At 39.7% G+C, this 22458-nt stretch overlaps 2 protein-coding genes across 2 annotated transcripts; both read left to right on the top strand.

Annotated features, from left to right (window-relative positions):
* The first annotated feature begins 3208 nt into the window (after nucleotides 1-3208).
* Nucleotides 3209-3829, top strand: LOC137621830 (ice nucleation protein-like). Its single transcript, XM_068352336.1, has one exon. The coding sequence runs from the start codon at nucleotides 3209-3211 to the stop codon at nucleotides 3827-3829; it is 621 nt and encodes a 206-aa protein (XP_068208437.1).
* Nucleotides 3830-15875: 12046 nt separating this feature from the next.
* Nucleotides 15876-16859, top strand: LOC137621831 (protein FAM186A-like). The gene has a single exon (XM_068352338.1). It carries the CDS (start codon nucleotides 15876-15878, stop codon nucleotides 16857-16859), a length of 984 nt encoding a protein of 327 aa, XP_068208439.1.
* The last annotated feature ends 5599 nt before the right edge of the window (nucleotides 16860-22458 follow it).

Genomic DNA, 22458 nt, shown 5'->3' on the forward strand with positions numbered 1-22458 from the left:
CTTTTCTTTCAGTTTTCAATCTCTAACTCCGTATCTCTTTCAGTTTTTGCTCTCTCTAACTTTGCTTCTCTTTCAGTTTTCAATCTCTCTAACTTTGCTTCGCTTTCAGTTTTTGCTCTCTAACTTTGCTTCTCTTTCAGTTTTTGTCTCTCTAACTCTGCCTGTCTTTTAGTTTTTTATCTCTCTCTCTAACTCCGCTTTACCTTTCAGTTTTTGCTCTCTCTAACTTTGCTTCTGATTCAGTTTTGGTCTCTAACTCTGCCTGTCTTTCAGTTTTTGATCTCTCTCTCTACCTCTGTCTTTCAGTTTTTGATCTCTCTCTCTCTAACTCCGCTTTACCTTTCAGTTTTTGCTCTCTCTAACTTTGCTTCTGTTTCAGTTTTGGTCTCTACCTCTGCCTGTCTTTCAGTTTTTGATCTCTCTCTCTAACTCCGCTTTACCTTTCAGTTTTTGCTCTCTCTAACTTTGCTTCTGTTTCAGTTTTGGTCTCTAACTCTGCCTGTCTTTCAGTTTTTGCTCTCTCTAACTCAGCTTCTCTTTCAGTTTTTGCTCTCTCTAACTCGGCTTCTCTTTCAGTTTTCGCTCTGTCTAACTCTCCTTCTATTTCAGATTTTGCTCTCTAAAACTCTGCTTCTCTTTTAGTTTTCGCTCTCTTTAACTCTGTATTGACAAACTCGAAGGCCTTTTATCCACTGGCATCACCGATAGAAAATGAAGATATTAGGGTCCTAAACACAAGTGAGCCTATTCATTTCCATATCCAGACAGGTACTCTGTCATACCTTGATCTTTCAATGGCGAACTCTTTAACTGTCTAGCAAACTCTAGCTGACTTTCACTGCAGAGCATTGGATGACTGGTATAAAAGTGATCATTCACCAATAGTAATTACAACTGACAATGGCTCAGCTGAATACTGATCACCTTGATGTTGCTTGGATAGAGCTGACTGGCATAAATTTAAAGAACCGATTGTAGTAGAAGGTAATACACACGAGCTTCAGAATGTTGATGATGCTATTGATCTACTCAATGGAACTCTTCAAACAGCTGGAGTGCACTCCATTCCAAAAACAGGTCTGTTCCGACAATGACGACCAGTCCTTTGGTGGTCATCAGAAATTCAGGTGTTAACGTGGTTCGACGAGAATTGCATTTGCAAGTTGGCGCAGAAATGGCACAGAACAGAATTTCAAGGAGCGATTAAAGCAGCTCAACATCAGTTATGTTTGTTTTTTCATTGCGGTTGTGGTAGCCAAATGGAAGTGTCCTTGTCTGTTGATCTGCTGGACTGGGATTCGAGACCCGCTCAAGGCCGATAGGTTCTTGTAATGTCTGCAGGCTCACCATGTGAGTGAGCTAAGGATTGGGGGTTTGTAGAGCCTATAGTTCTACCTGCTTAGTCATCAGCAGCCATTTCTTGGTCCTCCCTGGTCTTAGCTTGGGTAGAGAGGGGCTTAAGCCCTGATCAGATGTATATATGATCGGTCTCTTGGGCATTGTCACTATCCTCTTGCCCCTGCCATTCATGAGTGACTTTTAAACCTTTAAATATACTACAAATTCTTCACCTGTGTTAAAAAGTAATGATCAGTATATTACTAATCCTTTAGAAGTGAGTAATTCACTAGCTGATCATTTTGAAAGTATCTTAAAAATCAGAGGACTCTCCCGGCTACCTTTGTAGATGTAGAGAAGAACAAAAGACTCTCAACTTTACTTAAGACTACAGTAGAGGGACACTCAGTAGAGTGCAGATCTCCATTGCGGTAGCTTATTTCCTGACCTTTTGTTCGACCTTGACCCTGACCTTTGACCTTAACATTATTAATTGTCGTGGATTTTCATACACTCAAGTATGAACCAAGTTTGAAGTCTCTATAACAACAATACCCAAACTTATGGCTGATTACGGGAATTGGAAATTTTTCTTGACCGTGGTCTTGACATTTGACCTTGATCTCCCCAAAATTTAATCATTTCCAGTTTTTTACATAACAGTTAATCCCTATAAGTTTCATTACACTACGTTTGAAATTGTGGCCAAGAAACTGATCACCATCAAACACACACAAACATGGGCGAACATAACCTCCTTCCAACTTCGTTGGAGGCGGTAATAAAGAAGAGGGATACAAAGTCTCACTTAAAGAGAGAGAATGTGACTACCCTATCATCATTCAATGATACAGCCCCAGGCCCTGACGAAATTCCTTATGGAATGATAAAGCACGTGCACAATATAAGATGGTCAATGCAAGGCTTGTATGGATATTAGAAAAGAAGGGTTTTTTATCACCAGTGCAGTGTGGGTTTCGAAGAATACACTGAAATGGATATACTTATCCGTCTAAAGTCATCTTTTTGCGAGTCGTTTGCTTCCAGGCAACACTACTGTGTGTGGCAATATTCCTTGATCTGGAAAATTCATATGATACCAAGTGTAGGTATGGTATCCTTAAAAGTATCCGAGGCTTTTATTCATTCAGCCCACTTTAAAAAAAAGTGATTCTTTCATGTTAGAGTAGGTAATACTGTCTAAAAGAGATTGTCAGGAAGAAGTCCCAAAAGGCAGTGTGCTTACTGCTACTTTATTTGCACCAGCAATTGATTGGATTTCTTCTGCGATCTTAGATGACTTTCTCTACACACAATTAGATGACCTCTATGTTTCAGTTGCAGGAACAAGAAGGGCAACAGTTGAAAGAAAGATTCAACTCGCGATCGATCGAATTATCAGACGGGCAGATTGGAATGGCTTCAAGTTTTCTACAAATGAAACAGTTATCATTCCTTTCTGTCGCATTTGTGGAATACACCTAGACATATATAAAAAAACAACGTATTACCTTTGAGGAAAAAACAAACTTTTTAGGTTCAACCTTCAACAGAAAGTTGTCTTGTGCCTCGCATCTCAAAAAGCTAAATATAAAGCTTGGACATTTTAAATATTTAAAATGTATTTGCCCATACATCTTGGGGGTCAGATCGTCAAAATCTCATAAGTCAGTGTAAAACCTGTATTTTATCAATCTTTTATATGGATGTGAAATATATTCTTCAGCCTCGCCTACCAAGTTGAAGATTTTAGATTCCATTGACCATGATAACATCAGATTAGCTACTGGTGCTTTTAGATCATCCCCCCATATCTAGTCTTTTAGTTAATGTCGGTGAGTGGCCTCTGGACTTAGATCGCCAGTCTACTATGATTAGATATTGGTACAGATTACAGAGGTTTCCAAATTCACTGTCCTTTCAAATTGCAAATGGGGCACACACTACATCCCCAAAGCCTTATGGATTCACTCTCCTGAAGCCTTATGGATTCACTCTCCCAAAGCCTTATGGATTCACTCTCTTAAAGCCTTGGGGATTCACTCTACCAAAGACTTATGGGTTCACTCTCCCAAAGACTAATGGATTCACTCTGTCAAAGCCTTATGGATTCACTCTCCCAAACCCTTATGGATTCACTGTCTCAAAACCTCATAGATTCACTCTCTCAAAGCCTTATGGATTCACTCTCTCAAAGCCTTATGGATTCACTCTCTCAAAGCCTTGTGGATTCACTCTCCTAAAGCCTTATGGATTCACTCTCTTAAAGCCTTGGGGATTCACTCTACCAAAGACTTATGGGTTCACTCTCCCAAAGACTTATGGATTCACTCTGTCAAAGCCTTATGGATTCACTCTCCCAAACCCTTATGGATTCACTGTCTCAAAACCTCATAGATTCACTCTCTCAAAGCCTTATGGATTCACTCTTTCAAAGCCTTATGGATTCACTCTCTCAAAGCCTTATGGATTCACTCTCCCAAAGCCTTAAGGATTCACTCTCCCAAAGCCTTATAGATTCACTCTCCCAAAATCTTATGGATTCACTCTCTTAAAGCCTTGTGGATTCACTCTCCCAAAGACTTAGGGATTCACTCTCTCAAAGCCTTATGGATTCACTCTCCTACAGCCTTATGGATTCACTGTCTCAAAACCTCATAAATTCACTTTCCCAAAGCCTTGTGGATTCACTCTCCCAAAGCCATGTGGATTCAGAGTGAAACTTGTGCTAAACAGCTTAAATTTCTCCAGGAGTTTGGTACTGTCTTTCAAGTTATCTGTTACCCTTCCCTGTAAACTTCCAGAGATTGCCTTCAGTAAGTAATTTTACTTGCTTTAAAGGCAACATGACTAATGAAGATATTCGATCTACCTTTATGGAACCCTGAGAGCAGCATAGGGATACTCTATTTATATTTACAAACAGCTCCAAATCCAGTGCTGGATTTGGGATGTGCAATACTTCTTTTAATTGTAAACATGTGGTCTTTTTAACATCATCTTTCTTTACAGCAGAGTTGTATGGTCTCTGGAATGCTATTAGAAATAGCAATAATGAAAGAGGTAATCTAACCATTTTTCAGTGATGCAAAAAGTGCCTTGGAGGCATTGGCTTGTTTTAATCCCACCAACCATTTAATTTTAAAGAGCTTTAGAGTGGCTTTATATTTTTACAACTGCAGGCAAGAAGGTCCAGTTTTGCTGGGTTCCAGCTCATGTGAGTACAGTATGTCAGGAAATGAAGAGGAAAACAAACTAGTAAAAGAGGTAGCAGACAAATTACTTCTGCGTATTGACTTTTTGCCTTTATAGCAACATTATTGGAATTCTGTGGATCAGAATACAATGAAGATCACTAGTGTTATACCTGCATGGAAATACGATAATTTGCCAAGAAGGTGGGAAACTGCCGTCTGTCGCCCAAGTATTGGTCACACTCGTTTAACGCACAAGTGAGGTAGACAAGTCACAGGGATATTTATAACGTAAGGGCCGAAGAAAATCCCTTGTGTGACGATTGCTTGCTTGCCCTGACTTCTAGGCACTTACTGATAGAATGTCTCAATCTTGGGGATTTCAGAGAACAATTCTTCTCTGAAGCTGGTAATGAGGTGAGCAGATTCTTAAAGGAGAGGGTGTGCATGATATAAGTGGCATTTTCAAGTTCATATTGAAAGATGGCCTTCCTACTCATTTTTATAATTGTTACTTATTTTTTCTTAATTTACTAAGTCTTGGTTAATCATTCTCCAGTTGGTATCAATGACTATTGATGTTATGATGCCAGATAATCATTCATCCATTCTTCTGTTAAACAAGATCATAAAAACTTTTTAAACATTTAAACCAAATCGCTCTACACAAGAGCAAATGGAGTCTCTTCGGATGGACTAGGGAGTCTTTGAGATATCCAAAATCGGAACACTAAACGTTCAAACCAAATCTCTCTTCAAAAGAGCAAATGGAGTCTTCCCGGATGGACTAAAATGTCTTTGAAACATCCAAAATTCTTGTAAATCCTTGTTACTTCTGTGTTCTACCTATGTGGGCCCAGAGTTTGGTAAGCTTAAGATTAAACCAAGTAATTTACTTAGCAAGTGATTTTGACCATTTTTTAATTTCTGCTAAAGTTTGTTTGGCAATTTTTTTTTTCAAAAAATTATATTATTTTCGTTAGATTTTTGGTCCTACATAAGTGCATGTTATTAATAATTTCGATGTTCACAAACATACATATCCTCTTAAGTAATAAAGTACGTCCGAGTTAAGTTAAGTTTCATTTAGGTAGTAATGAGTTTTATTTAAAAGAGTTTATGAACACAAGCATTTGTACTATTCGTGTGAAAGCTATTGTCTGGAAATCATAGTCAAACCTCCCACCCTCCCTCGCCGGGAGAATTCCCCCACCCCCCAAATCTGGGATTCAGTGTATTTTGTGAGGGGGATGGCTAGAGCTACTCCCACATAACTTTTTCCCACACAGTGAAGTTTTTATTATCTGGTGAATCTAATGTTTTTTATTGGAACGTGCATATCGTTTTCATGTCATTCTAAGGCTGGAATAGAATCATGATAATTTATTTACTTACGGTATTACAGTAGTTTGGTTAAGATTCATGGAATTGGAGGCCGGGGAGACCGTTCCAGTAAAAGGTGAGAGAATAAAGAAACATGTAAAAAATGAGGTGAGAGAATGAAGAAATGTAGGAACAATGAGGCGAGAGAATGGAGAAACATGGGAGCAATGAGGTGAGAGAATGAAGAAACGTGGGAACATTGAGGTGAGAGAATGAAGAAACGTGGGAACAATGAGGCGAGAGAATGAAGAAATGTGTGAACAATGAGGCGTGAGAATGGAGAAGCGTGGGGATATGTGGAAACAATGAGGTGAGAGAATGAAGAAACGTGGGACCAATGAGGTGAGAGAACGGAGAAACGTGGGAACAATGAGGTGAGAGAATGAAGAAACGTGGGAACATTGAGGTGAGAGAATGAAGAAACGTGGAAACAATGAGGCGAGAGAATGAAGAAACGTGTGAACAATGAGGCGTGAGAATGGAGAAGCGTGGGGATATGTGGGAACAATGAGGTGAGAGAATGAAGAAACGTGGGACCAATGAGGCGAGAGAATGGAGAAACGTGGGAGCAATGAGGTGAGAGAATGAAGAAACGTGGGAACACTGAGGTGAGAGAATGAAGAAACGTGGGAACAATGAGGCGAGAGAATGAAGAAACGTGTGAACAATGATGCGAGAGAATGGAGAAGCGTTGGGATATGTGGGAACAATGAGGTGAAAGAATGAAGAAACGTGGGAACAATGAGGTGAGGGAATGAAGAAACGTGGGAACAATGAGGTGAGAGAATGGAGAAATGTGGGAACAATGGGGTGAGAGAATGAAGAAACGTGGGAACAATGAGGGGAAAGAATGAAGAAACGTGGGAACATTGGGGTAAAAGAATAAAGAAACATGGGAACAATAAGGTGAAAGAATAAAAACGTGGGAACAATGAGGGGGTAAATAAAGAAACATGGGAACAATGAGGTGAAAGAATAAAGAAACACAGGAACAATGAGGTGAGAGAATGATGAAATGTGAAAATAAATGAGGTGAGAGAATGAAGAAACGTGCAAACAGTTAGGTAAGAGAATGAAGAAACGTGGGAACAATGAGGTAAGAGAGTGAAGAAACGTGGGAACAATGAGGTGAAAGAATGAAGAAATGTGGGAACAATGAGGGGGTAAATAAAGAAACGTGGGAACAATGAGGTGAGAGAATAAAGAAACACAGGAACAATGAGGTGAGAGAATAAAGAAACACAGGAACAATGAGGTGAGAGAATAAAGAAACACAGGAACAATGAGGTGAGAGAATGAAGAAACGTGAGAACAATAAGGTGAGAGAATGAAGAAACGTGCAAACAGTGAGGTAAGAGAATGAAGAAATGTGGGAACAATGAGGTAAGAGAATGAAGAAATGTGGGAACAATGAGGTAAGAGAGTGAAGAAACGTGGGAACAATGAGGTGAAAGAATGAAGAAATGTGGGAACAATGAGGGGGTAAATAAAGAAACGTGGGAACAATGAGGTGAGAGAATAAAGAAACACAGGAACAATGAGGTGAGAGAATGAAGAAACGTGAGAACAATAAGGTGAGAGAATGAAGAGACGTGCGAACAGTGAGGTAAGAGAATGAAGAAACGTGGGAACAATGAGGTAAGAGAATGAAGAAATGTGGGAACAATGAGGTGAAAGAATGAAGAAATGTGGGAACAATGAGGTGAGGGAATGAAGAAACGTGGGAATAATGAGGTAAGAGAATGAAGAAACGTGGGAACAATGAGGTGAAAGAATGAAGAAATGTGGGAACAATGAGGTGAAAGAATGAAGAAATGTGGGACCAATGAGGTAAGAGAATGAAGAAACGTAGGAACAATGAGGTGAAAGAATGAAGAAACGTTGGAACAATGAGGTGAGGGAATGAAGAAACGTGGGAACAATGAGGTGAGAGTGATGAAATGTGAGAACAATGAGGTGAGAGAATGAAGAAACGTTGGAACAATGAGGTAAGAGAATGAAGAAACGTGGGAACAATGAGGTGAAAGAATGAAGAAACGTGGGAACAATGAGGTGAAAGAATGATGAAATGTGAGAACAATGAGGTGAGGGAATGAAGAAACGTGGGAACAATGAGGTGAGAGAATGATGAAATGTGAGAACAATGAGGTGAGAGAATGAAGAAACGTTGGAACAATGAGGTAAGAGAATGAAGAAACGTGGGAACAATGAGGTGAAAGAATGAAGAAACGTGGGAACAATGAGGTGAGAGAATGATGAAATGTGAGAACAATGAGGTGAGAGAATGAAGAAACGTTGGAACAATGAGGTAAGAGAATGAAGAAATGTGGGAACAGTGAGGTAAGAGAATGAAGAAACGTGGGAACAATGAGGTGAAAGAATGAAGAAACGTGGGAGCAATGAGGTGAGAGAATGAAGAAACGTGGGAGCAATGAGGGGAAAGAATAAAGAAACGTGGGAACAATGCCGTGAAAGAATAAAGAAACGTGGGAACAACGAGGTGAGAGAATGAAGAAACGTGGGAACAATGCAGTGAAAGAATAAAGAAACGTGGGAACAACGAGGTGAGAGAATGAAGAAACGTGGGAACAATGCAGTGAAAGAATAAAGAAACGCAGAAATAATTAGGTGAACGAATGAAGAACGTGGGACCAATGAGGTGAGAGGATGAGGAAACGTGGGAACAAAGAGGTGAGAGAATGAAGAAACGTTGGAACAATGAGGTAAGAGAATGAAGAAACGTGGGAACAATGCAGTGAAAGAACAAAGAAACGTGGGAACAACGAGGTGAGAGAATGAAGAAACGTGGGAACAATGCAGTGAAAGAATAAAGAAACACAGAAACAATAAGGTGAACGAATAAAGAACGTGGGACCAATGAGATGAGAGGATGAGGAAACGTGGGAACATAGAAGTGAGAGAATGAAGAAACGTTGGAACAATGAGGTAAGAGAATGAAGAAACGTGGGAACAACGAGGTGAGAGAATGAAGAAACGTGGGAACAATGCAGTGAAAGAATAAAGAAACGCAGAAACAATTAGGTGAACGAATGAAGAACGTGGGACCAATGAGGTGAGAGGATGAGGAAACGTGGGAACAAAGTGGTGAGAGAATGAAGAAACGTTGGAACAATGAGGTAAGAGAATGAAGAAACGTGGGAACAACGAGGTGAGAGAATGAAGAAACGTGGGAACAATGCAGTGAAAGAATAAAGAAACGCAGAAACAATTAGGTGAACGAATGAAGAACGTGGGACCAATGAGGTGAGAGGATGAGGAAACGTGGGAACAAAGAGGTGAGAGAATGAAGAAACGTTGGAACAATGAGGTAAGAGAATGAAGAAACGTGGGAACAATGCAGTGAAAGAATAAAGAAACGTGGGAACAACGAGGTGAGAGAATGAAGAAACGTGGGAACAATGCAGTGAAAGAATAAAGAAACACAGAAACAATTAGGTGAACGAATGAAGAACATGGGACCAATGAGATGAGAGGATGAGGAAACGTGGGAACAAAGAGGTGAGAGAATGAAGAAACGTTGGAACAATGAGGTAAGAGAATGAAGAAACGTGGGAACAATGCAGTGAAAGAATAATGAAACGTGGGAACAACGAGGTGAGAGAATGAAGAAACGTGGGAACAATGCAGTGAAAGAATAAAGAAACGCAGAAACAATTAGGTGAACGAATGAAGAACGTGGGACCAATGAGGTGAGAGGATGAGGAAACGTGGGAACAAAGAGGTGAGAGAATGAAGAAACGTTGGAACAATGAGGTAAGAGAATGAAGAAACGTGGGAACAATGCAGGGAAAGAATAAAGAAACGTGGGAACAACGAGGTGAGAGAATGAAGAAACGTGGGAACAATGCAGTGAAAGAATAAAGAAACGCAGAAACAATTAGGTGAACGAATGAAGAACGTGGGACCAATGAGGTGAGAGGATGAGGAAACGTGGGAACAAAGAGGTGAGAGAATGAAGAAACGTTGGAACAATGAGGTAAGAGAATGAAGAAACGTGGGAACAATGCAGTGAAAGAATAAAGAAACGTGGGAACAACGAGGTGAGAGAATGAAGAAACGTTGGAACAATGCAGTGAAAGAATAAAGAAACGCAGAAACAATTAGGAGAACGAATGAAGAACGTGGGACCAATGAGGTGAGAGGATGAGGAAACGTGGGAACAAAGAGGTGAGAGAATGAAGAAACGTTGGAACAATGAGGTAAGAGAATGAAGAAACGTGGGAACAACGAGGTGAGAGAATGAAGAAACGTGGGAACAATGCAGTGAAAGAATAAAGAAACGCAGAAACAATTAGGTGAACGAATGAAGAACGTGGGACCAATGAGATGAGAGGATGAGGAAACGTGGGAACAAAGAGGTGAGAGAATGAAGAAACGTTGGAACAATGAGGTAAGAGAATGAAGAAACGTGGGAACAACGAGGTGAGAGAATGAAGAAACGTGGGAACAATGAGGTAAGAGAATGAAGAAACGTGGGAACAATGAGGTGAAAGAATGAAGAAACGTGGAAACAATGAGGTGAGGGAATGAAGAAACGTGGGAACAATGAGGTGAGAGAATGATGAAATGTGAGAACAATGAGGTGAGAGAATGAAGAAACGTGGGAACAATGAGGTGAGAGAATGATGAAATGTGAGAACAATGAGGTAAGAGAATGAAGAAACGTGGGAACAATGAGGTGAAAGAAGGAAGAAACGTGGGAGCAATGAGGGGAAAGAATAAAGAAACGTGGGAACAATGCAGTGAAAGAATAAAGAAACGTGGGAACAACGAGGTGAGAGAATGAAGAAACGTGGGAACAATGCAGTGAAAGAATAAAGAAACGCAGAAACAATTAGGTGAACGAATGAAGAACGTGGGACCAATGAGGTAAGAGGATGATGAAACGTGGGAACAAAGAGGTGAGAGAATGAAGAAACGTTGGAACAATGAGGTAAGAGAATGAAGAAACGTGGGAACAATGCAGTGAAAGAATAAAGAAAAGTGGGAACAAAGAGGTGAGAGAATGAAGAAACGAGTGAATAATAAGGTGAAAGAATGAAGAAACGTGGGAACAATGAGGTGAAAGAATAAAGAAACGTGGGAACAAAGAGGTGAGAGAATGAAGAAACGTGTGAATAATAAGGTGAAAGAATGAAGAAAAGTGGGAACAATGAGGTGAAAGAATAAAGAAACGTGGGAACAATGAGGTGTAAGAATAAATAAACGCGAGACCATTAGAGTGAAAGAATAAAGAAACGGGAACAAAAATTATGTAGGATGATAAAAAGTGGCTGTACGTGGGGGTCGAAAAAAATCCTACATATGCGCGTATTGTACTTACGACACCTTGAAGGAATAGGTATTTTTCCTACAAGGACGACACTAACACCCCCCTCCCCCCCGAGGGGCCTTCAGTGTGTGAGAAAGTCCATCTGGTATCTAAAATAGGTCACGACGCGTTCCAGGGAAGATCATCCTAAGTACGGAGTTTCAGCTGTGCAGAAAATCCTTCTTGTCAGTTCATTTTATTTTACATTCTATTCAGTGAATATAAATTTGCGTAAAAGTACAGTTTATTTATATATTTTTAATTTTATTCACTTTTCACACTTCAAGGGAGTGTTCAAGAAGAGTTCACGTCTTCTTGTATCGTACAGTAAGTTCTTAAGGTGATGAGATTTAAAGACACAAACACATTTTCTCGACACCATAGATTACTTTGGACGAATGCTATGCCAAAGATTTGCATTCTGATCTATGAAAAACTTGTTGATTTCTTAACAATCTTAAAATCATTCTCTTCTGACAGCATTGGTAACAAAATGGATATAAACGACGACATTTTCGTTTCCAGAAGCAACTAGAGCCATAATGGGCTACCACTGACGCCGGTCTTTTGGAATGCGAGATCCAAAGTGCCAAAAGGAAGGTTTCTCTGTCCGTTTTCTACTGAATTACATAACATAAGTAATCATCATAAGACCGTTTCTTTTAAGGGGTTGAATTATTTCTTATAAGAACACAAGTCCCCACCACTTTCATCCTTTAGACGGTGAATCATGGATGAAACATTTTGCTGTCAAACTTCCACTTTATTAGTCGCCCCATGCACTTACAGGTAGCCCACATCAACAGCAGGTTGAACCCCTCTGCGTCCTTTTCTTCTTTCTCACCGTATCCCTACATTAAGGGGTCGGTTGCCTGATGCGCTCTTCCCAATGCCTTCTATCCAAGGCATGCTCTTCCACCAAACCTTTTCTTTCCATATCATCCTTCACCTTATCTTCTTTCCCACTGTTATCCCTACATTAAGGGGTTAGTTTCCTGATACGCTCTCTCCAATGTCTTTTATCAAAGGCATGCTCTTCCACCAAACTCTTCTCTCCATATCATCCTTCACCTTATCTTTCCCACCGTTATCCCTAGAGTAAGGGGTCGGTTGCCTGATGCACGCTCTCTCCAATGCTTTCTATCAAAGGCATGCATGCTCTTTCACCAAAGCTCTTCTCCATATCATCCTTCACCTTATCTCGCCATCAAATGCTCTGCCTTCCTCTCGATCTTCTCCTGTCAGGTTCCTATCTTAAATAGTCAACCCTAAACAGATCGAGAAGTACCGCTACCACAAAGTAGTGTTTTATGCACCTTCATTTTAAACGAGGGTTCAGCCGACTCGAAAGATCTTGGTTAGGTTTAATCCAACTTGATCAAATGGTTTATTTTGATTTTTCATTCCAAAATGAATGAATTTGGACATAGATAAACTGAGCATCAGATATTTATCGTCTTGCATAATATTTTTGTTTTTTTATTCTGATGCAATATCTTGTCCACTTTGCCAATGTAAATTTACTGTGTACTGTAAGAGTTTTATAAATTATATTGGACTTAACTTACAGTTTTCTTATACAGTTTTCTTATTATAATTCCACTAAATTGCTGCTATGTGTTTAAAATCATCCTTGATTGTACTTAACAATATTTTGGCAAGGTTAGTACAAAGTCAAGGATGAATATTAACTGTGTATGAATTGGCAGTAATTCGGACGAGGATATACTCAAAGCAAACATTTCTCCGGGTGGTTTCAATACCAACACGACAATTCTATTTACAAATAAATTTATGATTAACTTGAAGTCGTCAGTCATCCGCAAAGCATTAGTCTCTTGGCTTCATTTTGAAATACATTGGAGTTGAAGGAGTTTTTGGGATCTGGCTAAACTATGGCCCAGGTCACTGGGTCAGCAGGGGGAGTTTTGAGTCAACAAGTGTAGGAAAAGGGAATAATTGCACTAAATGGTATTGGAGTTGAAGTTTATTAAGTAAATTTTAGGTCGGCTTTATAACAGTGCGTATATAGGAGTAGAAAAAATGAATAAATACAATACACGTTAGGATGCAGGAATAAAAGGTGTTGTTGCATGTCAGAATAGTAGATTGAACATATGCACTGCAACCGTGGACAAAGTTACAACTTTATAAGAAAAATAATAAAAATGCTCTCATTAGTTAGGATAAATGCCTAGGGAGACAAAACTCTATGCTAATGAGTGAATGAATCTTGGAATAAAAGATGCAGAGAATGTGTATGTCTGAGGCGAATGAGGTTAAATCAGGGCATTGGTTTATTATTATTATTATTATTATTATTATTATTATTATTATTATTATTAAGCTACAACCCTAGTTGAGAAAGCAGGATGCTTTAAGCCGAGGGGCCCCAACAGGGAAAATAGCCCAGCGAAGAAAGGGAACAAGGGAAAATAAAATATTTCAAGAACAGTGCGCTTAAACTTCTGCACTGTTGTCGTAATCACTCGGTAGAGATTTCAGAATTTAATGAGGAAAATATTTTACTATTTTGAAGTTTTGCTTTAGGAATGACAAGGAAGCTGATAAGATATTGAGCTGGTTTGGTGGAGGAGGTGTTGGAACGAAAAGGCACTTTAGTTTACGTAAAGTGCTATGTACTTTGTATGAGGGTTGACGTGTTGCTGGTGATATATACCTCTGTTTAGTTATATGAAACGGCTGATGTTAAGCAAGTTGTCGTCATGAGAGTCAATCCTCCTTTTCGCCAGTTAATTTGCATCGTCTGTGGACTGTCATTTGCTTTTTTAGTGAACTGCCATTTTCATTTCTGTTGGACTGCCATTTGCTTTCTATTGAGCTGTCATTTTATTTTCCATTGATCGGCCATTTGGTTTTTTTCAGTGGTCAGTCATTTGCTTTTCTGTTGGACTCTCATTTGAGTTTTCAGTGGATTGTCATTTGCCTTTTCATTGGACCGCCATTTTATTTTTTATTGGACGGCCATTTGCTTTCTATTAGATTACCATATTCTTTTCCATTGAACTGCCATTTGCTTTATCAGTGGAGACCCATTTGCTTTATCAGTGGAGAGCCATTTGCTTTTCGATTGGACTGCCATTTGATATTCCATTGGACCGTCATTTGCTATTCTATTGGACTACCATTTGTTTTTCTATTGGACCGCCATTTGTTTTCTATTAGACTGCCGTATTCTTTTCCGTTGAACTGCCATTTGCTTAATCAGTGGACAGCCATTTGCTTTATCAGTCAACCGCCATTTGCTTTTCATATAAAATTCCTGTTGAATATGACGTACGATTCATAAAAAAATCTAAAACGTAAAGCTATGGTCCAAATGGAATAAGGGAACGAGAGAAGAAGAAGAAGAAGAAGAGGCGGAAGACGAGAGGACAATACAGAACAGATGATTGAGTCCCACAGGATCGTGTCAATGTTGACGCTCCGAGAATAACTCTCCCTCTCTCATTTTTTTGTCGGACATTTAAGAAAGGACACCAAATGAGAGGAAGCTCGTCCCTTTGTTGGTCTGTTACCGCCGAGGGAAAAGAAGGAGGACAAGAATAGAGTGGTTGGAAATTGGGAAAATAATCTTAGATACGAAAGGAAACCCAGACCGTCCTTCCGTCTCTCCCTCCCCACCCCAGGAGGGACTTTTATTGACAGAATGAGGGAAAGATGAGAATGAATCCACAGTAGCCATTACGTTTGATGCTTTAAAAAAAGAATATTGGACCCAAGTTCTGTCTTGTGATTGGCTGATTTTGACAATAAATGGCGTGAAGACCTTAGAGATCCTGGATGGGAAAGTCCGGGAGATGAACAAATATATATCAGGTTGTCTACCCAAGATGGCTGTCGGTTGTTTGACACGAAGGCAGAATGGGGTGTGCTCACTTCATCATCATCATCATCATCACATTATCATTATTATTATTATTATTATTATTATTATTATTATTGTGCCGGTTTAGTATGTGGCCTACCTTTTTTATTCTGGTTTAGTATGGGGCTTACCTGGCTTGTTATGTTAGGTAAGGTTAGGTTAGGCCACATACTGAAACAGATAGAATTTCGTAGGCCATACTCGAAAGGTAAGCCCCATACTAAACCGGCACCATTATTATTATTATTATTATTATTATTACTACTACTACTACTACTACTACTACTACTACTACTACTACTACTACTACCACCACTGTATAATCATTAAAACGTACAACATAAAGGAGAAGTGTAAAGGTCAAAAGAATGAGGAAATAAAAACTTTACATTTGAAAGAGGCTATTTAAAACAGGGAACAATTACAGTTAGATAAAGGCTCATAACAAAATGCTAAATATTTAATTTTAAATTCACAATAATCAATATCAGTTGGGCTAGATACTTTTGCACTGGGTGATGTAGCTACATTTCAAAGCGAGTAGAACGCACCAACTCTATAGTGTTGGAGACGCTATAGTTAATAAGAGTTTCTTATTTGAACAGAGCTTCTGGATAGTAGCCTAAGACTCTTGAGGCGATTTTGTCTTAAATGGTAAATATCCAGAGAAAATACTGCAGACATCACACTAGGAAAACAGTATTCTAATAATGGTAGAACGAAAGATCCAAAGCATATGATGACATCACGATCGTCAGCTCTGACAGAACCAGTAGTCACCCATTCTTTGTACATGTCCAAAACACCTGAAAATACTCTGACAGAACCAGTCGTCACCCATTCTTTGCTCATGTCCAAAACACCTGAAAATACTCTGACAGAACCAGTCGTCACCCATTCTCTGCACATGTCCAAAACACCCGAAAATACTCTGACAGAACCAGTCGTCACCCATTCTCTGCTCATGTCCAAAACACCCGAAAATACTCTGACAGAACCAGTCGTCACCCATTCTCTGCTCATGTCCAAAACACCCGAAAATACTCTGACAGAACCAGTCGTCACCCATTCTCTGCTCATGTCCAAAACACCCGAAAATACTCTGACAGAACCAGTCGTCACCCATTCTCTGCTCATGTCCAAAACACCCGAAAATACTCTGACAGAACCAGTCGTCACCCATTCTCAGCACATGTCCAAAACACCCGAAAATACTCTGACAGAACCAGTCGTCACCCATTCTCAGCACATGTCCAAAACACCCGAAAATACTCTGACAGAACCAGTCGTCACCCATTCTCAGCACATGTCCAAAACACCCGAAAATACTCTGACAGAACCAGTCGTCACCCATTCTCTGCTCATGTCCAAAACACCCGAAAATACTCTGACAGAACCAGTCGTCACCCATTCTCTGCTCATGTCCAAAACACCCGAAAATACTCTGACAGAACCAGTCGTCACCCATTCTCTGCTCATGTCCAAAACACCCGAAAATACTCTGACAGAACCAGTCGTCACCCATTCTCTGCACATGTCCAAAACACCCGAAAATACTCTGACAGAACCAGTCGTCACCCATTCTCTGCTCATGTCCAAAACACCCGAAAATACTCTTGACAGAACCAGTCGTCACCCATTCTCTGCACATGTCCAAAACACCCGAAAATACTCTGACAGAATCAGTCGTCACCCATTCTTTGCACATGTCCAAACCATCTGAAAATAATCTAATCCATTCTTTCACAAACAATAATTTTTTTTATCACATCTTCTATGTATTTCCACATTCATCACTTTATGCTACAAAAACCATTCCCTTTTTACCCATTCACATTCAACATCCACAATTCACTCCCATGAACAGGAGTTGGCACAACATCCATTTCATACATTTTTATCTTGGAATATTTCTATTGAAAAAATGTTTGGAGCCAAATTATCATTAGGATTATCAAGTACACTGTTATTCTATCAGAAAGTACAGCATTACTTTATCAAATTGAATCGGAACAAGATCAGCTAATCTATAAAATCAAAGTTTTGCTAAATTTCAGCATAATGACCCCAATAACTACCAATTACTGATTGGTTCCAAATCTTTTTTTCAGGATTATGGTAAACTCTGTGGCATTCTTGGGGGAAAATAACATTAACATCCTCTATATAATCTACAATATTAATCCTGTAGGGGTAGTCACTTCAGTGCACCTCACGCGCATTGCCCCTACTGTGCTAGCTTTATCACCTAATTTCCAATATAATTACTGGTTTTTCCCCAGTGTCACTTTACCACTGAAGGGTCACCCAGGCCCCAGCACTGGGCTATATAGCCTAAATTATTGAATCTAAACCAAGCTTCTTTTTGAGACCGGTATGATAGCTTTTCAACAGATCAGATTCATGCAATTAGTAACCACATTACTCTCAAAGTTTAGAGATGAAATTTGTTGATTAAACTTCAAAATTGAAGCTCAGCATAAACTAGAATTACTGTTTAGCTTATGATGTTTCGGACGTAACATCAGATTTGGTCAATTATCACCGAGCCAGGTAGCACTGGTCAAGACTAGAGACAACAAAGGTCTGGCCGAGTTCAGCTACCTTGATTATCCCTCTAAATCTCAAGAGGTTGGAAGGAGATTCGGATGAGCCCCGTGTATTCTTTAGTTGAGATGAACTTAAGAAAATAAGTGCATGATTTTTTAAATTTTTTGTTGGTGGAGGCTTATTTAAGTCTTTTTTTTTTTTCAAGTATCACATAATTGCTTTCATTTTGGGAGTCAGGGAAACGTGTAAAAATCTTTTCCTTTAACACCTAAGTGCTTTCTGTGATTACATTTACTCATGAAAAAGTGCTTTCGTGATGTGATTATAGTTACTCATGATAAAAAAACAACTTTAAGGATAAAAATCTTCAATAAAGACTTTTAAGTGAGAGAGGAAGACAAATTAAAAATCTTCAATGTCAATGGAGAGACATAGAAGGACCAGACAGTGAGACAATAATTCTCTTTGAGAGTCTGAAGGGAAACGGCCAGGTAAAGTTCTTCAGTTCTTCAGTTCTTCCAAAGAAGACAAAAAATTCTCCTACAGAGGGGAATAAGAAATAGAAAATCTCCCAACTGAAACTAGGAACCCAGAGAGAGAGAGAGAGAGAGAGAGAGGAGAGAGGAGAGAGAGAGAGAGAGAGAGAGAGAGAGAGAGAGAATTTCCCAACTTGAGGCCAGGTACTATAAGAGAGATTGATACAGATCAATGGAGAGAGAGAGAGAGAGAGAGAGAGAGAGAGAGAGAGAGAGAGAGAGAGAGAGAGAGAGAGATTTCCAATCTGAAATCCAGGGACTCTAGGAGAGATTGATAGAGATAGATATGTAGGTAGATAAAGAAACAGTAAAAGAGAGAGAGAGAGAGAGAGAGAGAGGAAGAGAGAGAGAGAGAGAGAGAGAGAGAGAGAGAGAGAGAATTTGTATACAAGTCTCTGAAGGCCAGGACTCGAGAAGAGATTGATATTGATATATAGATAGATAAGAGGAACATTGAGAGAGAGAGAGAGAGAGAGAGAGAGAGAGAGATGCGGGAGAGAGAGAGAGAGAGAGAGAGAGAGAGAGAGAGACCCTTCCATGGTTTGCGGTGGGCGTGGGTGCGCGGGCTCACTCCTGAGTGGTATTGATCCCCGGCCTTCACGCGGGGCTCCTTGCTGCAGGCTTCTCTCTCTCTCTCTCTCTCTCTCTCTCTTTCACTGTCTATTTATCTATCTGTATATCAATCGCTATCAATCTCACCTAGAGTCCCTGGCCTTAAGTTGGGAAATTCTCTCTCTCTCTCTCTCTCTCTCTCTCTCTCTCTCTATATATATATATATATATATATCTATCGCTATCAATCTCACCTAGAGTCCCTGGCCTTAAGTTGGGAAATTCTCTCTCTCTCTCTCTCTCTCTCTCTCTTTATCTACTTATATATCTATCCATCAATCTCACCTAGAGTCCCAGGCCTTGAGTTGGGAAATTCTCTCTCTCTCTCTCTCTCTCTCTCTCTCTCTCCTAGAGTCCCTGCTCTTCAGTTGGGATATTTCTCTCTCTCTCAGTTTCTGTTCTTCAGTTGGGAATTCTCTCTCTCTCTCTCTCTCTCTCTCTCTCTGCATATACAGGAAAATGCATGAATGTGACATAACTGTTTTTTTTATGGTGCAAGTGTTGATTGATCTGATTGTTTACCTGGAATTCGTCTTGCGTATTGCACCAGAGACTGGTGAACGAGAGAGAGAGAGAGAGAGAGAGAGAGAGAGAGAGATTTAAACAAATACGCCATTTCCCTATTAAGGTGCCTGTAGATTAACATTATCCACTGAAAATTTCATTGAAAAAAAACTTCATTCAAAGGAAACTTCTGCAACTTCATCCATTTCATCAACCTATACTGAAACTTCATCAACAGGCGTCAGCATCCCTTCCCTCACGGCCTCCTCCTCCTCCACACTGTCACTCATCTCTCAACTGTGAAAGGTTCACTTCTGGTCCAGTCCATCACCCCCACATCACCGAACTCATGTTACTTCTGATATTCTGCACAAATAGTTCAACTAAGCAGTTTACTTTATTTTTTTTTTCAACTTCCACACTTAGATACTATAAAGATGAGTTGGCTCAACGATTATTTTTTTTATATATTTCAAGTTCTCTTCCCATACACACTACTAGATTGGCGCTATTCAACTTCAGCACTTTGGCTCTGTAAAGAGGAGTTGGCTCAACGATTGTTTTTTTCACTTTTCAAATTCTCTTCCCATACACACTACTAGATTGGCGCTATTCAACTTCAGCACTTTGGCTCTGTAAAGAGGAGTTGGCTCAACGATTGTTTTTTCACATTTCCAATTCTCTTCCCATACACACTACTAGATTGGCACTATTCAACTTCAGCACTTTGGCTCTGTAAAGAGGAGTTGGCTCAACGATTGTTTTTTCACATTTCCAATTCTCTTCCCATACACACTACTAGATTGGCACTATTCAACTTCAGCACTTTGGCTCTGTAAAGAGGAGTTGGCTCAACGATTGTTTTTTCACATTTCCAATTCTCTTCCCATACACACTACTAGATTGGCACTATTCAACTTCAGCACTTTGGCTCTGTAAAGAGGAGTTGGCTCAACGATTGTTTTTTCACATTTCCAATTCTCTTCCCATACACACTACTAGATTGGCACTATTCAACTTCAGCACTTTGGCTCTGTAAAGAGGAGTTGGCTCAACGATTGTTTTTTCACATTTCCAATTCTCTTCCCATACACACTACTAGATTGGCACTATTCAACTTCAGCACTTTGGCTCTGTAAAGAGGAGTTGGCTCAACGATTGTTTTTTCACATTTCCAATTCTCTTCCCATACACACTACTAGATTGGCACTATTCAACTTCAGCACTTTGGCTCTGTAAAGAGGAGTTGGCTCAACGATTGTTTTTTCACATTTCCAATTCTCTTCCCATACACACTACTAGATTGGCACTATTCAACTTCAGCACTTTGGCTCTGTAAAGAGGAGTTGGCTCAACGATTGTTTTTTCACATTTCCAATTCTCTTCCCATACACACTACTAGATTGGCACTATTCAACTTCAGCACTTTGGCTCTGTAAAGAGGAGTTGGCTCAACGATTGTTTTTTCACATTTCCAATTCTCTTCCCATACACACTACTAGATTGGCACTATTCAACTTCAGCACTTTGGCTCTGTAAAGAGGAGTTGGCTCAACGATTGTTTTTTCACATTTCCAATTCTCTTCCCATACACACTACTAGATTGGCACTATTCAACTTCAGCACTTTGGCTCTGTAAAGAGGAGTTGGCTCAACGATTGTTTTTTCACATTTCCAATTCTCTTCCCATACACACTACTAGATTGGCACTATTCAACTTCAACACCTTGATGCTGTAAAGAGGAGTTGGCTCAACGATTGTTTTTTCACATTTCCAATTCTCTTCCCATACACACTACTAGATTGGCACTATTCAACTTCAGCACTTTGGCTCTGTAAAGAGGAGTTGGCTCAACGATTGTTTTTTCACATTTCCAATTCTCTTCCCATACACACTACTAGATTGGCACTATTCAACTTCAGCACTTTGGCTCTGTAAAGAGGAGTTGGCTCAACGATTGTTTTTTCACATTTCCAATTCTCTTCCCATACACACTACTAGATTGGCACTATTCAACTTCAACACCTTGATGCTGTAAAGAGGAGTTGGCTCAACGATTGTTTTTTCACATTTCCAATTCTCTTCCCATACACACTACTAGATTGGCACTATTCAACTTCAGCACTTTGGCTCTGTAAAGAGGAGTTGGCTCAACGATTGTTTTTTCACATTTCCAATTCTCTTCCCATACACACTACTAGATTGGCGCTATTCAACTTCAGCACTTTGGCTCTGTAAAGAGGAGTTGGCTCAACGATTGTTTTTTCACATTTCCAATTCTCTTCCCATACACACTACTAGATTGGCACTATTCAACTTCAGCACTTTGGCTCTGTAAAGAGGAGTTGGCTCAACGATTGTTTTTTCACATTTCCAATTCTCTTCCCATACACACTACTAGATTGGCGCTATTCAACTTCAGCACTTTGGCTCTGTAAAGAGGAGTTGGCTCAACGATTGTTTTTTCACATTTCCAATTCTCTTCCCATACACACTACTAGATTGGCACTATTCAACTTCAGCACTTTGGCTCTGTAAAGAGGAGTTGGCTCAACGATTGTTTTTTCACATTTCCAATTCTCTTCCCATACACACTACTAGATTGGCGCTATTCAACTTCAGCACTTTGGCTCTGTAAAGAGGAGTTGGCTCAACGATTGTTTTTTCACATTTCCAATTCTCTTCCCATACACACTACTAGATTGGCACTATTCAACTTCAGCACTTTGGCTCTGTAAAGAGGAGTTGGCTCAACGATTGTTTTTTCACATTTCCAATTCTCTTCCCATACACACTACTAGATTGGCACTATTCAACTTCAGCACTTTGGCTCTGTAAAGAGGAGTTGGCTCAACGATTGTTTTTTCACATTTCCAATTCTCTTCCCATACACACTACTAGATTGGCACTATTCAACTTCAACACCTTGATGCTGTAAAGAGGAGTTGGCTCAACGATTGTTTTTTCACATTTCCAATTCTCTTCCCATACACACTACTAGATTGGCACTATTCAACTTCAGCACTTTGGCTCTGTAAAGAGGAGTTGGCTCAACGATTGTTTTTTTCACATTTCCAATTCTCTTCCTATACACACTACTAGATTGGCGCTATTCAACT

This window comes from Palaemon carinicauda, chromosome 28 (assembly GCF_036898095.1).
Source record: "Palaemon carinicauda isolate YSFRI2023 chromosome 28, ASM3689809v2, whole genome shotgun sequence".
NCBI lineage: Eukaryota > Metazoa > Arthropoda > Malacostraca > Decapoda > Palaemonidae > Palaemon > Palaemon carinicauda.